This window comes from Stegostoma tigrinum, chromosome 38, assembly GCF_030684315.1.
Source record: "Stegostoma tigrinum isolate sSteTig4 chromosome 38, sSteTig4.hap1, whole genome shotgun sequence".
Lineage (NCBI taxonomy): Eukaryota > Metazoa > Chordata > Chondrichthyes > Orectolobiformes > Stegostomatidae > Stegostoma > Stegostoma tigrinum.
The window spans coordinates 4,245,421-4,261,371 of NC_081391.1; the positions used below are offsets into that span (position 1 = coordinate 4,245,421).

Genomic DNA, 15,951 nt, shown 5'->3' on the forward strand with positions numbered 1-15,951 from the left:
TGCAAAGAAAATTACCATTGTTTACAATGAAATAGCTTTGTACAGTTTTTCAAGGTTGCTGGCATTTATTTTAAAACTGGTTGCTCACTAGCAGAAGACTCAACACTTATTAAAAATGTTTGTTTCTCTTTTGCTGACCCCATATGCAGTTGTCTTAAATTGTTGTAGTTTTATTGTCATTTAAAAAGTAAGCCTTGATGTCTTTAATGTGAGGCAGGGAAGAAAATGTATGGGCTTCGACATTGTCGGATTGTGCTGGCTAGTGGAAGATGCTGCACCTGGGCAATTATGCAAATATGTTTGAACAGAACTGCGCACAGAGCCTGGTTTTAGGTCAGTTGTTGTCTACTGTCGTCCCCATTCACCCTCTTTTCTGTGTTGGGAGTGGAGTGTGCAAGTCTTATCTTCTGTGTGGAACCTTTTGTATACCTCTTGAGGCAGTTGTTGCTGGCTCTCCCTAGACAACTTGTATAAAAGGTTGTGACTAACTCCGTGACGATTCAGACAATGACGCTTCAGTTTTTCCCATGATTCTTATGTTACTGACCGTCAATGGTTTTATGGGGGATGTGTGATTTCCAAGATGTGCTTTTCCTATATTTCAGTGAGGATCATTTTGGGCAAGTATTCTCTGTTCGTCTTGGTTCTCTGCCAGAAGAACTCTGGAACTTTGCCTGGGGCACCACATATGTTTGTGAAAGTTTACCTGAGCTATGCAGAGAAACCCTGAATGGTAAACCGTGTTTACCTAAAGGTCTTGAGTGCTGGTCATTAACATGTTAGTAGCTCTGGTTGGTCATATTTATCTTCCTGCTATTTAGTTTATAAATAAACTGCAAAGGAAGCTGATTCTATCCTCCTCCAATAAAAGGAAGCAATGGGCTTCTGCTATCACCCTGATTCTCCAACTTAGTAACTGGTATCGAGCAGTAATGCCTTTAATGACTTCATGATTACAAGTGTCTATCTTTGAATCCTGTGGAAATAGCCATATTCGCTGGTTCTCCTAGGTAGTGGATAGTAAACATTTGCAGTGGTTTCCTTCAGGCAGCTGCACTGCCTGAATTATGGCAGCTCCATTTTTATAATGCTGCTTGTGTTAAGTTCTTATTAGTTTGATTTGGAGCATGTTTGTTCTGTGCGTGCATGGTGCCTGAAAAATGTGTTTGTTTTTTCTAATACCCTGTCAGAATCAACTAAATAGCTTATTTTTTTCTTCAACACTTGAGTGGATTCCCCGCTATCTTATATTTGTCTCAGTTTATGTCTGACCAGTTGTTTTGTTGTGGTGCAACCCAGTGCTCCAGTGGTACTTTTTATGTTATGGGAGAATGACACTGTTTTACTTTAATTGACTGACTGGTATTCAATTGAAAATGTAGTTCCTCAGTTTGTACTCCTGAATATTCTACACTATACAGAGGAGTTTAGTGTTAATTGTACTCCGTTACTTTGAGGAAGTACGAGCTGTATGTCTGTCTGATTGTCAGTCACAGATGCTATTTGTGCAGATGACCAAGGCAAAGTAAACCATTGAGCCTGCCTCCTCTTTCCGTCCCTTTTTCCTGTCTTGATTGTTCTTGCATTTGCTTGCTTTGCAATGGTGGTGGATTGTTAAACAAGTAACAAGGTGGTGGTTCTAAAAATGTCCCCATCCTCAATGGTGGGGGATCCCAGACCTTAGTGCAAAAAGCTGAGGCTGAAGTATCTACCTTCACCCTCAACCAAAAATGCTCAGAGGATGATCTGTCTTGACCTCTGGCATCTGGGCACGACAGAAGGATATCTTCAACTGTTTTGATTCTACATGATATCAAGAAATGACTTTTCTCCAGGGTTTGTGAACCTTCTTTCTACCAAGGAAGAAGAGTTCCCAGAGCCTTTGAACATCTTATGGTTGAGCTAGATAGATTCTTGTTAAACAAGGAGTGAAGTGGGAGTTTGAATTTACGTTACAGTCAGATTAACCATGAACGTATTGATGAGTGGAGCAGGCTAGAGGGGCTAGTTGGCCTACTGTGACATTGTTTTGATGTTGTTCAGGGCTTTGGTAGGTCTCTTCAGGAGCACTGTCTAGTTCTGGTCAAACTGTTATGGGAAGGATATCATTAAATTGGAGAGGGTTTCAAAAAGTTTTACCAGGATGTTGCTGGGAATGGAGGATTTCGTAAGGAGAGGCTGGATAGGTTGGGACTTTTTCCACTGGAGCATGGTAGGTTGAGGGGTGACCTTTTTTAAAGGTTTGTAAAATCATGAAGGGTATAGATAAGGTGAATGGCAAGTGTCAATTCCCTCAGCAGGGAAATCAGAACTAGGCAGCATAGTTTTGAGGCAAGGGGTAAGATTTGAAGAAGACATGAGGGGCAAATTTTTTACTCAGTGCTTCGTGTGGAATGAACTTCCAGAGGACGTGGTGGATGCGGGTACAGTTAGAAAGTTTAAAGGTCGTTTGGATAAGTACTTGAATAAGGAAGCTTTGGAGGGATATGGGCCAAGAGCAGGCAGGTGGCATGTGTTTAGTTTGGGATTATAGTCAGCATGGCCTGGTTGGACTGAAGTGTCATAGCGCGGAAACAGACCCTATCCTGCTCCTACTTTGAATATTTGAATGAATACTTTTGGAAAAAGTGCTTAATTAACTATAATAGAGGTTTGTAGTGGAAGAGAGTTTCTCAAAATGGAGAACTGTGACCAGTGGTGTTCCACAGGGATCCGTGTTGGGACCACTGTTGTTTGCGATAGACGTAAATGATTTAGAAGGTAAAGATTGTCTGATTAGCAAGTTTGCAGATGACACTAAGATCAGTGGAGTAGCAGATAGTGAAGGGGACCATGCAGTAGAATATAGATAGATCAGAAAGTTGGGTGGAGAGTTGGCATTAGGAGTTTAATGCAGGAAAATGTGAGGTGATGCATTTTGGAAGATCCAATTCAAGAGTGAACTATACAGTAAATGGAAAAGCACTGGGGAAAATTGACGTACAGAGATCTGGGTCCATTGTACCCTGAAGGTGGCAATGTAGGTGGATAGAGTGGTCAAGGCGGCCTAAGGCATGCTTTCATTCATTGGATGCGGTATTGAGTACAAGAGTTGGCAGGTCATGTTGTAGTTGTGTAGGACTTTGATCCAACCACATTTGGAATACTGTGTACAGTTCTGGTTGCCACATTACCAAAAGGATGTGGATGTTTTGGAGAGGGTACAGTGGAAGTTCACCAGGACGTTGCCTGGTATGGAGGGTGCTAGCTATGAAGAGAGGTTGAGTAGATTAGGATTATTTACATTAGAAAGACAGAGGCTGAGAGGGGACCTGATTGAAGTCTACAAAATCACGAGGGGTATAGACGGGGTGGATAGCAAGAAGCTCCTCTCTCCTCCTTCTCCCCCCCCCCCCCCCCCGAGTGGGGGACTCAGTTACTAGGGGTCACTATTTCAAGGTGAGAGGGGAAAAGTTTGAGGGAGATATGCATGGAAAATTCTTTACGCAGAGGCTTGTGGGCTGCCTTGAACGTGTTGCCAGCGGAGGTGGTAGAGGCGGGCATAATAGCGTCATTTAAGATGTATCTGGACAGATACATGCATGGGCAGGGAGCAGAGGGATATAGATCCTTGGAAAATAGGCAACAGACTTAGAGGATCTGGATGGCACAGGCTTGGAGGGCTGAAGGGCCTGTTCCTGCGCTGTAATTTTCTTTGTTCTTCAAGGCACTCTGTCTAAAAATATGAAAGGAACTGTGAATGCAAATTTTTCTGTTCTACAAGAAGTCACCTGAGTCCTGGTGTTTCTGTTCACCCTGTTAGTTTGTACAAAGCACTTATTGGGGTGGACAGGAAATTAGAAAGGCAGCAAGGGTGATAAATGGCTGTAGATCTGTGGTTGAGGGAATGAAGAATCCACTTGGATTCCTGACGTGAGTGAATGCGCATACGTTGTTAGCGTGTGCAATTAAGTCTTGGTTGATAACAGAATGGAAATTGGCTATCATGTAATATTACAGATTTTCTATTAAGGATTACCCAAAAGTGTGACCCTTTTTGAAATAAGATGAGGGTAATTGCCAGCATTGGGAGTGTGGTTAGAATGGCACCCACTCCTCAGGAGGAAGAGGAGCCAAATTGACAAGGGGAAGGCTACAAAAAGGATAAATTGGAAAGATCAAACAATTTTAGTTGCAAATACTAATTAATATGATAACGTACTAAAAGATTGTAAAACACATTTCTATTTTGCGAAGTATTGGAACTAACTTTTACTTGTTATGTCTCTGATCGCTTTCAGTTAAGATGCTTCCTAACATGCTGTACTTTTTTTTTAAAAACAGAACAAGCAACAGATGGCTCTTTGCAGGCAGAGGATTGGGGCCTCAACATGGAGATATGTGATATCATTAATGAGACTGAGGAGGGGTGAGTAGTATTATGATTGAGCAAAGTATAAGTAAACTTGAAGTGACAATCTGTCTTTGCTTGCAGGAATGTTGTTCTTGAGTGGAGGAGATTACGAAAATTTTTTTGCATGTGATGGTTAGGATGTGAAATATGTTGCCAGAAACTCTTGCGATAGCGACAATTATGCTTTCAACATAGAACACAACCTAGCAGGTTGAGAGAAAATACCAGGGTTTAATACAAGGAATGTTGTTTTTCGTGTTTTAAGTTAATATCCTTTATGCAACAAAATTTTGTTTATGAAGTGCGAGGATTGTGATAGACTTCTAAAGATCATAGTTTGGTGGAATGAACAGATTTATGATCAAAAAAACCTTAATATAGACAAGTGTGAAATGATACATTTTGGTAGGAAGAACAAAGAGAGTGCAATGCAAGAGATGATGTAGAAGCAGACAGATTGGCATTTCCATGCACAAAGGTTAAATGTGGCATAGTGAGTTGAAAAAATGATAAAGGCATATTGAATCTGTATAAATGGAAGAAATAGTGAAAAAGCAAGCAAGTTATAGCGCTTTTTTATAACCGCGCTATTGTGTTCTGTGCATGCACCACACTTGAGTTACGGACCGACTGTTTCCAGTGACAGAAGTGCAAATCAATTCAAGATTAGTTTTAAAAAACAACTATAAAATAAAGGTTACAATCTGAAATGCACTACTTAATCTGTGGCGAGTTAGATTGATCTATGGTTCTTAAAAGGGAATTGGGTAATTATCAAGAGAGATTTGCAAGCTTATAGAAAAGACGGAGGAAGAGAATGGGGCTAGCTATGTTGCTCTTCTAGAGAGCACCAACATGGACGCAGTGGTACTGAACAAAGTCATTCAGCTGGAATCATTCTCTGATTCCAAGATTCCTTTCTCTCAAATATTTACTGTCCTTTGATTACTCTTATGCTCTTCACCTCAACTAACATGTAATAGTGAGTTTCTCCTAAATTCCTTATTGGATGCAGTAGAGACTATTTATGCCTTCTTTGACATCTTTCAATATACTCTGTTATACCCCTTAAATAGTTAAAGACTGCTTTTGGAGAACACAACCACCTGCAAATTCCCTCCCAAACCACAACACCCTGACTCAGATCTATGTTGTCACTTTTTTTTTGGTGTTGGTTGATCAAAATTCTGGAATTCTCTCCAAAACAACACTGTCATGTACCTGCACCTCGTAGACTGCAACAATTCAGGAAGACTCTTCAGCACCATCTTCTCAATTCCCAATTGCCTTAGAGAAAAAATGATGGCCTGAGCAGTGCTGTTAATGTCTGATTTTTTTTTTAAAAAGTAAGCTCATTGCCTTATCTGAGAGAGAGTAGCCTGTAACCTGTTCAGTGCTTCATGATTATAACCTCTTCAGTTGTGCTGTAAATAGTTATACAGTCACTGAGATGAATGACATGGAAGCACTCTCCAGTCCAACTCGTCCATGCTGACCAGATAATTAAATTAATTAAGTCCCATTTGCCAGCAGTTAGGCCATATCCCTCTAAACCCTTCCTATTCCATTCAGATACCTTTTTAAATGTTGTCATCGTACCATCCTTCATCACTTCCTCTGGCAGTTCATTCCATACACACACACACCACCCTCTATGTAAAAATGTTGCCCCTTGGGTCCCTTTTAAGTCATTCCCCTCTCGCCTTAAACCTTATGCCCTCTGTGTTTTGGACTGCCCTACCTGGGGGAAAAGGCTATTCATCCTATCAATGTCCCTCCATGAATAAATTGAATCAGCTTTGTCATATGTACTTAAATGATTATAGTGAAAAGTTTATAAGTCACCACTGACAGCACCATCTTAGGTACAGAGTTACCGAGGTACAGCTTCAGTTACAGATTACTGAACAGAATAACAACGTCACTAATACACGGCACCAGCTTAGGTACAGAATACAGAAAATGAGGAGCAAATTAAAAGGCAAAAATCATGGTCTGACTCCAAGGGCTCTCTGCAGTAGAACAGTGCAGGAAGCCTCCTTGTGGTTTGACTGCTGGTCGCTGGTGTGCTCTCTCTGCACCACTTATCGTGATTTCATAAACCTCCATAAGGTCACCCTAAGCCCCTGTGCTCCAAGGAAAGTAGCCCCAGCCTATTTTAGAGGTAGGTACAGTTACAGCATTTAAAAGGTATTCAGAGAGGTACATAAATAGGAAAGGTTTGGAGGGATGTGGGCCAAACGCAGGTGAATGGGACTAGTTTAGTCCAGGAAACCTGATCGGCATGGGCGTGTTGGACCGAAGGGCCTGTTTCCATGCTGTATGAGTCTGATTCTATTCAGTCTCTCACTATAGGATAAACCCTACAACCTGGCAACATCTTTGTAAATCTTTTCTGATTCCTTTCAAGTTCCACAACATCCTTCCTATAGCAGGGAAACAGGAATTGCACAAAGTATTCCAAAAGTGGCCTAAGCAATATTCCGTACTCGAAGCACTGACCAATAAAGTCAAGTGTACCAAACACTGCCTTCACTATCCTGACTACCTGCAACTCCACTTTCAAGGAACTATCAACCTAGGCTCCAAGGTCTCTTTGTTTAGCAACACTCCCCAGGACCTTCCCATTAAGTGTATAAGTCCTGTTCTGATTTACCTTTCCAAAATGTACCACCTCGCATTTATCTAAATTAAGTTCCATCGGCCAGTCTTTGGCCCATCAGTCCATTTGATCAAGGTCCTGTTTTACTTGGAGATAATATTCCTTGCTGTTCATAACACCAACTATTTTTTTGTATCATCTGCAATCTTAACTAACCATACCAACTAATTCATTTCCAGTTGATTCATATAAATGACAAAAAGAAGTGAGCCCAGTACTAATCCCTGCAGCACACCACTGGTCACAGGCCTCCAGCCCATAAAGCAACCTTCCACCACCACTCTGTCTACTGCCTTCGAGCCATTTTGTATCCAAGTGGATAGCTTTCCCTGTATTCTGTGAACTAACCTTGTTAACCAATCTACCAAGGTGGAACCTAATTAAACGCCTTACTGAAGTCAATATTGACTGTGTTCACTGCTGTATCTTCTTCAGTCATCTTCATTACTACTTCAAAAAACTCAATCAAGTTAGTGTGACATGATTTGCCATATACAAAGCCATGTTGACTACCCCTCATCAGTCCAAATACGTGTAAATCTTGCCCCTCAGAATCCCCTCCAACAACTTGCCCATCACTGATGTCAGGTTCACTGGTCTATAGTTCCCTGGCTTTTCTTTGCCGCCTTCCTTAAATCATGCCAACTTCCAATCTTCTGGCACCTCACCTGTGGCTATTGATTATGCAAATATCTCAGCAGGGCACCAGCAATCACTTCCCTTGCTATTTCATTTCTGAAAGCTTCCCACATAATTTTAGGCTATACCTGTTCAGGTTGTTGGGATCTACCCACCTTATTGCATTTTAAGAGGTCCAGCACCACCACCTCTGGAAAAGGGACGCTTTTTGAGATGTCTCTATTTATTTCTGAGTTTTCGACCTTTTCCACCCACAGCAAACACTGATGCAGAATACTCGCCCATCTGCAGTCCTACATGTAGGTGGCCTTGCTGATCTTATAGGGGTGCTATTATCTGCCTAATTAATGCATTCATAGGATGCAGGTGTTGTTGGCTGGACCACATTTAATACCTGTACCCAATTGTTAAGAGTCAACCATATGGCTGTGTATCTGCTGTCACATGTAGGCCAGACCAAGTAAGGATGGCAGTTTCCTTCCTTGAAGGACATTAGAGAATCAGATGAGTTTTTCAAATGATCAACGTTGGTTTCATTGTCATCATTAGGCTGTTAATTCCAGATTTTCCTTTTATGTATTGAATCCAAATTCAACCATCTGCTGTGGCAGGATTTGAACCTTGGCCTCCAGAACATTATTTGGGTTTCTGGATTAATAGTTTGGCAATAATATCAGGCTATCATTTCCCTATGCTATTTATTTGCTTTATTTGTTGTGTAGATTCACTGTCAGTTTATGCATAAAGGAAGCCATAATAGCACATAGAATCACACAGCACGGAAATAGACCCTTCAGTCTACTCGTCTATGCTGACCAACTTCCCCAATCGGAACCAGCCCTATTTGCTTGCGTTTGGCCCATATCCCTCTAAACCTTCCCTATTCATGTGCTTGTCCAAATGTTGTAATTGTACCTGCGTCTGTCACTTCCTCTGGCAGTTCATTTCACATACAAACCACCTGGTGTGTGGAAAATGTTGTCCCGTAGGTCCCAATGAAGTTTTTCCTCCTCTCACTTTAAAAATATGCCCCCTAGTTTTGAACTACCACCCTAAGCCAGAGAAAAGATCTTTGCTATTCACTGTATCAATGCCCCTCGTGACTTTGTAAACCTCTATAAGGTCACCCCTTAACCTCCAACATTCCAGTGAGGAGAAAGTCCCAGTTTATCCAGCTTCTCTTTATAACTCAAACTCTCCAGTCCCAGCAATATGCTAGTAAATCTTTTCTGAACCCTCTCCAATTTATTAACGTCCTTTCTGTAGCAGGGCAACCAGAACTGTACACAGTATTCTATAAGACCATAAGACATTGGAGTGGAAATAAGGTCTTTTGGCCCATCGAGTCCACTCTGCCGTTTAATCATCGCTGATGGCATTTCAACTCCACTTCCTTGCACCCTAGAAGAGGTCTCCTATTCCTAGAAGAGGTCTTACCAGTGGCTTATACATCATCAACATGACATTCCAATTGCTACATTTGATGATTTGAGCAATGAAGGCAAGCGTGCTGAATGCCACCTTAACCATCTTGTCCACCTGTGATGTGACTTTCACAGAACTGTGTACCTGAACCCCTAGGTCTCTGTTTGACAATGCACCCTAGAGCCCTGCCATTTATTGTACAAGTCCTGCAGTTGCATTACTAAAATGCAATACCTCGCATTTGTCCAATTCTATCTGCTACTCCCCGGCCCGTTGACCTAATTGATCAAGACATCTTTGCAATCTTAGAGAACTTTCCTCTCTTTTGACTGTACCACCAATTTTGGTGTCTTCTGCAACTTTACTAATCATTCCTCCGAAATTCTCATCCAATGCTTTACATAAGTGACAACCAACAACAGACCTAGCACCGATCCCTGTAGAATGCCACTGGTCACAGGCTTCCAGTTCAAAAAACAACACTCCCACCATCACCCCCTGTCTTCTACTCCCAAGCCATTTTTGTCTTCAATTCCCAGCTTTCCCTGAATCCTGTGTGATCCAACTTTACTAATCAGCCTACTGTGCGGAATCTTGTTAAAGGCTTTACTTAAGTCCATTAAACAACCTCTACTGTTCTGCCCTTGTCCATCTTTTTGGTTATGTCCTCAAAAAACTCGATCAGTTGAGGCTTCAGAATTGTTCTCCCAGGATTCCATTATTGAATCTGTGATACCCCACCTTCAGGTGTCTCTTACCACCTGTACCAGTTGCATTTCTCCATTTGGATATCATTTAAATATCCTCCTCTTGTTGGCAGAGTATGCACATTTTACTGCAGGTTAAATGTCTTGGCCTCACGTGTTCACGGTGCTGTTCCTTGCCCAGTTTCTTACCAAATGCAGATGTTCCCTTCTTCATTTTGATATGTACTCGAGAGGCCAGTACAATTCATTGAGCAACACCGCTGTCATGTAGTACTGCAGATGTTCTGATTTACCTTTTAAGGGGAAAAATTTATTTCCAGTTGATATTCTACATCTCTTCCTTAATTTTATTGCTATCTACTTTCCCTGGTTACATCTCAACCCCTTGAAAGAATAAGCTTTTTTTCAATTGCGAACTTTGATTTTTGTCTTTTTATGCCAATGTCTTTGTCATTTTCTTAAATCTTATTATTATGTTTGCCTAGTTGCACCCTGTTTCTCCTGTCTGCTGTGGTTCGTTTCCCACTTCTTTATTAAACCATGGTATTTCTCTTGTGTAGTAAGAAAGAAGTTAAGCACTGTTTAAAAATATGGTTCTTTTTTCCTCTTTCACTACCTATTGCCGGTTTATTTCGTGGCTGTTGAAATCTTCAACAATTGTCTTTTATTCATTTCATAGGGCCTACATTTTTTCTCCCTTTAATGTTCCTTCCCCTATTATGTGGTTTGTAGTATAATCATGTCAATGTGACTGATCTTTTGTATTTGTTTATCTCTGTTTCATATGAATCCATTTGTGTTAATGTTAGTTGTGGCCCTTTTTGATTTGCTGCCAATATGTTCTGGCTGACTGATACAGCTACTTTTCTGTGAGCCATGTTTTAGTGGATAGCTGTCTTGCCTCTTAGAAGGATGTGGGTTCAAGCCCCACTTCAAGATTTGATTCCGCTTTGATTTTTGTGTTCAAGGGAGTGTTTCATTGTTGAATGAGACTTTGAACCACATCCTAATCTAATCTAATCCTGGTCTCCCTCCCGTGTGAGTGTACAGATTTGATTTTGAATTAAGGAGGTGCATCATTCTGACTGATATCTATCCTCAACTAACTTCTCAAATGCAGGTTACCACTTTTCTGATTGTAGGACCTTGTTATGTGCAATCTGAGTGTCCTGTTTTCTGTATTGCAACAGAGACTACAACCTTTTAAAAAAAAAGATTGTGAAAAGCAACATCTGGTGGTTCCTTGCTGCTGATTTTTGCCCTCAATTCCTCATTTTTATTTAAGATACTGGCTATATTACTAGACAGATGATTTAGTTCAGTGATTGCCCTTCCTCTTTATCTGTGGTTACACTTCTGTTCCAAAACATTTACATGTTTCTTGAGCTTTGTGTTACTCGTTTCTTTCTTTGGTTTCAGCTTTACTTTCATTTCCTGAAAATAAAAAGTATAGAAGTTTGGTTTTTGCTGTTTTCACCAGATTCTCCCCCACCCCCTCTCGAGTCAGCTTCACATCACTGTGCGTCTGGAGCTACGTGTTGACCAGACTTGATGAGGATGGCAGGTTTTTTTTTCCTTAAAGTATATGTTTGAACCAGATGGATTTTTACAACAATTGATGGTAGTTGTTGTCACCATTACTGAGGCTAACTTTTAATCAGCTGAATGCAAGTTTCACCAGCTGCTGTTTTAGTTGTTAAACTTATATGGGCCAGGCTAATGCTCTGGGGACATGATTGTCAGTTCAATGACATTATCACTTAGCCATGTCCATAAAGAAACAATGGCATGAGCAAGCATCTTGAAATTATCAGGCCAGATGTCCTTTCTTTTTTAAAGAACATAATTTCTCCAGCATGTGCTATTTTCTCATCTGGTAGCTTTCTTCCCAATGTATTATTCCCCCGTTATGGACCATACAATAAGTTTTACCAAGTTTCCCTCCAGTTTTTCCGATAAACTGTCTTATTGTGCCATCACAGGTAACACGTTATCCTGGAGCTTTTATTTGTAACTGCAGAGGATGCTACTTATCCCTTTAATTGGCCCACAGACCCCAACAGTCTTCAGTCCTGACTAACTGGTTATGTGCTAGTTTGTAACTTATTTCTAAAACTAATTGAGGAACTTGCAGTCTAGATTTACGTTTTAGTGAATGGATTTAACCTTGTTTCAAAATTAATCAATAATTAATTTGTAAACTCTGCATACGCTGAAACAAGTAGTAATAAATGTTGTTAAAATTTTAATTAAACAGTTGGCTTAAGTTTCTTGAAGTCCTCCCTGTGATTACGATGCTGCAAAGTCTATGAACTTTGTTTTACTTCCTGTTCTGTTTCTGCATCACAATATTCTATATATTGATGAATTTGAGTTGAATTATGCATCCATAAGCGAACTGAATCAACTCGGTATCTTTTCTGGATTAATTTGTTTTTGTCTGTCCGTAGTCATTGTGTTCCTTAAATCAGGTTAGCTAACTAAATCCAGAATAGCTGTTAAATCTGACCTTCCTGGCCTCTGTGACTCAGTGATGCTTAGTCTGCATTTAACTAAGCCATTGTTTCTTTTCTTTCAGCCAGATATTTGGTGAGTATAGAAACATACCATCATGGTAAGAGTTTAAAGTTGGAGCCTCTTAAAAAATCTCCATGTTGTACAGCAATGTGCCATACTTGTCCCAGTCCCAAAATCGTGATTATACCTTAAGGGTTAGAGATCCCCAAAGTGCACTGGAACAGTACTGGAGTTTGGCTAAAGATTTACATCTTGCCGGTGCAAGACAACAGTGGACTCTTCACGGCTATCATTGATGGCATGAGGCAATGGGATTTTCTGGAGCCAAGGAGGCAAAATTCTATGTCTTACTGAGAAGTCTACATTACAAACTCTGCTGATAGGCTAAGTCAGATAGCAGCATTATTTAAGAGCTGCCTGCTTTAGTTATTTCACTATTGTTTTGATCTAATCCTAACCTCACTTTTTCCAAGCCATGTCACTTTGGGCCATTTTAATTCCATAGGATCCAACCTACACACTGAATCATTTGAGGGAACTGAGAATTACTGAACAATGTCAAGTCTGACAGATTTTTTTCCCCTGTTTGTCTTTATTACAATCCCCTTTGGACAACTGTTTTCCAATCATTTTAGTGGAATAAACAAGCTGGTTTATTCTAAGGAAGTCTTGCTGCTTCACTTGGACACCAGCTTGTTTTGTTAACTCTTTGTTGAACAGATGACTGTTGTGCATTTTATTGCATTTCTAGTCAATATTGACTGAGTGCTTTGGTAAGAGTTCATCATAGAATTCCTACAGTGTGGAAACAGGCCCTTCGGCCCAAAAAGCCCATACTGACCCTTGGAGTATCCCACCAAGTCCCATCTCCGTATAACCCACCTAATCTACATATCCCTAAACACTTCGGGCAATTTAGCATGGCCAGTCTACCTAACCTGTTCGCCTTTGGACTGTGGGAGAAAACTGGAGCATCTGGAGGAAACCCACACAGACACGGGGCGAATGTGCAAACTCCACTCCTGAGGGTGAAATCGAACCTGGGTCCCAGGTACTGTGAGGCAACAGTGCTCACCACTGAGCAGAGATAATGGGAACTGCAGATGCTGGAGAATCCGAGATAACAAAGTGTGGAGCTGATAAACACAGCAGGCCAAGCAGCATCCTCCTAAGATGCTGCTTGTCCTGCTGAGTTCATCGAGCTCTTCACTTTGTTTTCTCACCACTGAGCAACCGTGTCGGTCTGAGTTGAGGTGCAGAAAAAAAAATCCAGAGACAAAATGCTAATGCTCACATGCAACAATGCACAGGAATCTTTTAGTAAACAAAATTCAGGTTGACAACCTCTTGGCATGCCCTGGAGTCTCCCAAAAATTAAAAATGGATCTCTTAAGGATTTCTGTTAGCAACCCCAGAGATTTGTTGCCTGTACTCTGGACCAGATTCAGCACACAGCAGGTTTCAATCTCATGATTATCCATCAGAATATGCTGACAAATGAATAAAACCGTAGAAGTGTTGACAGTTTGGCATATGAGGATTTACCTGTTAGAATTCAATGGGGGGGTGGGGGAACATCACTTCTGTGATGGTTTTGTTATTGGAAAATGCATGGTTGGCTTCACATCATTTTGAGTCTTAGCACCCAACAGAGGATTGCTCTAGTGAAATTATGTAGCTTAGACACCAGTTGTGACATGAAAGATGCAGAACCACTGTTCTTGTCTGTAATGTAGTCTGGGTTAATGGATGACAACATTGTCAGCTTGAGTATCCATTGTATGAGAGAGGGAGAGAGGAGAGGCTAGCTATCTGGAGGCTCAAATGAAATACGTACTTTCCTAAGGAATTTCAGGCCAAGAAAGAGAGTCATTGTTGTCTTACTATAGGGTTTATCGTGACCGCAGGATTTCCTAAAATGCTTTAGGGATAATCAAACACTTTAAGTGTGGTTCCTAATGTAGGACGCACGGCAGTCTGTATGCATGTATAAGGTCTCTCTAGCATATGATATTGAACAGATAATCCTCTTCTAGTTAATTCCTTGAGTTCTAGTTAATTCATTATTGACCATGGCACAGTCAAAATCTACGCTGTTTCTTCTAGTACCACAGAGTTGTTTTAGTTTACTTGGTTTTATCTCCTCCAAAAGGCTGTACTTCAGACAGTGTAACACATCCTTATTGTTACAATGAGTCAAACTGGAATGTTGAGCTGAAAGTGTTGAAGCGGAATCTTGAACTCTGAATCTGCTGAGATGACTGTTAGAATTGAGCCATAGCTGAAGCACTGGCAGACTTAGCTACAAAGCTTCCAGTACCATTGTGTCAGAAGCTGTTAAAGCACTAGTTCAAGAGCACGCAAATTCTGCATAGCTATGGCTTTCTGGAACAATCTGGTACAAATGCAAATTACATTTTCATTTTTACAGTGAGGGTTGATAAATATGATTACAGTTAAGCTGGCAAAACACTTCACTAGAATCTGCCAAATCACTAATTCAACAGTGTAATATTGGCAGGGTGAGAGGTACAATTGTGGGGATGTAAAGGGCCTCTGGTTTTAAATATTTTGTAAAAACCATAATGCAGTTTGCTGCATGACCTGTTGATTATTTACACACAAACTTTTCCAGGAGTGAATTCACTAACACAATGGAACCTGATTAATCAGTCATTAACCTTTTATTCACCTGGGGGACATGGCGTTCTTGAATGGCCATCATTTATTGCCCATCGCTAGTTCCTCTTGAGAAGGTGGTCAGCTGCCTTTTTGAACTGCTGCAATCCATGTACTGTAGTTAGAGCTACAATGTCATTGGGGAGAGAATTATGGATTTTGACCCAGCGACTGTGAAAGATGATGTATCCAAGCCAGAATGGAGAGAGGCTTGGAGGGGAACTTGCAGTGGTGGTGTTCCCATGTTCCCATGTATCTCCTGACCTGTTCTACTTGGAAGTGATTATGTGCATGGAGGGCACTATCTAAGGACCTTTAGTGAATTTCTGCAGTGTATCTTGTAATGGTATACAAACTCTACTGAACATCGTTGGTGATGGAGTGGGTGTTGTTTTTTGTGAATATGGTGCCAATCAAGCAGGCTACTTTGTCCAGATGGCGTCAGGCTTCTTAAGTAATTTTGGAGCTGCACTCATTGAAGCAAATGGGGAATTTTCCTTCACACTGATTTGTAACCTGCAGGTGGTGCACAAACTTCGGGGCATCAAGTGCTAAGTTACTTCCTGTCGTATTCCTAGCATTTAACCTGCTTTTGAAGCCACTGTGTATTTATATGGCAAGTCCAGTTGAGTTTCTGGTCATTGGTATTGATAATGGGGCTTTCAGTGATGGTAGTGCAAGGGGCAATGATTAGATTGTCTCTGTCTCTTAATGTGATGGTCTTGCCTGGCATTAGTGTAATGCAAATGTTACTTGTCACATGTCAGATCAAGCCTGGGTATTGTCTAAACCTTGTTGCATTTGAACATGGATTACTTCAGTGCTGAGGAGTCCCAAATGGTGCAATATATTGTGCAATCATTGGTGAACAACCCCACCTTTGACCCTGTGATAGAAGGAAAGGCTTTGATGAAGATGTTTGGCCCTTG

At 40.9% G+C, this 15,951-nt stretch overlaps 1 protein-coding gene across 3 annotated transcripts in view; it reads left to right on the top strand.

Annotated features, from left to right (window-relative positions):
* tom1 (target of myb1 membrane trafficking protein) overlaps nucleotides 1-15,951 on the top strand; it is a 91,997-nt gene that overhangs the window by 12,067 nt on the left and 63,979 nt on the right. For all 3 annotated transcript variants that reach the window (XM_048521144.2, XM_048521145.2, XM_048521146.2), the window contains exon 2: nucleotides 4,324-4,408. In XM_048521144.2, the coding sequence (XP_048377101.1) occupies nucleotides 4,324-4,408 (85 nt within the window). The remainder of the gene's footprint in view (nucleotides 1-4,323; nucleotides 4,409-15,951) is intronic.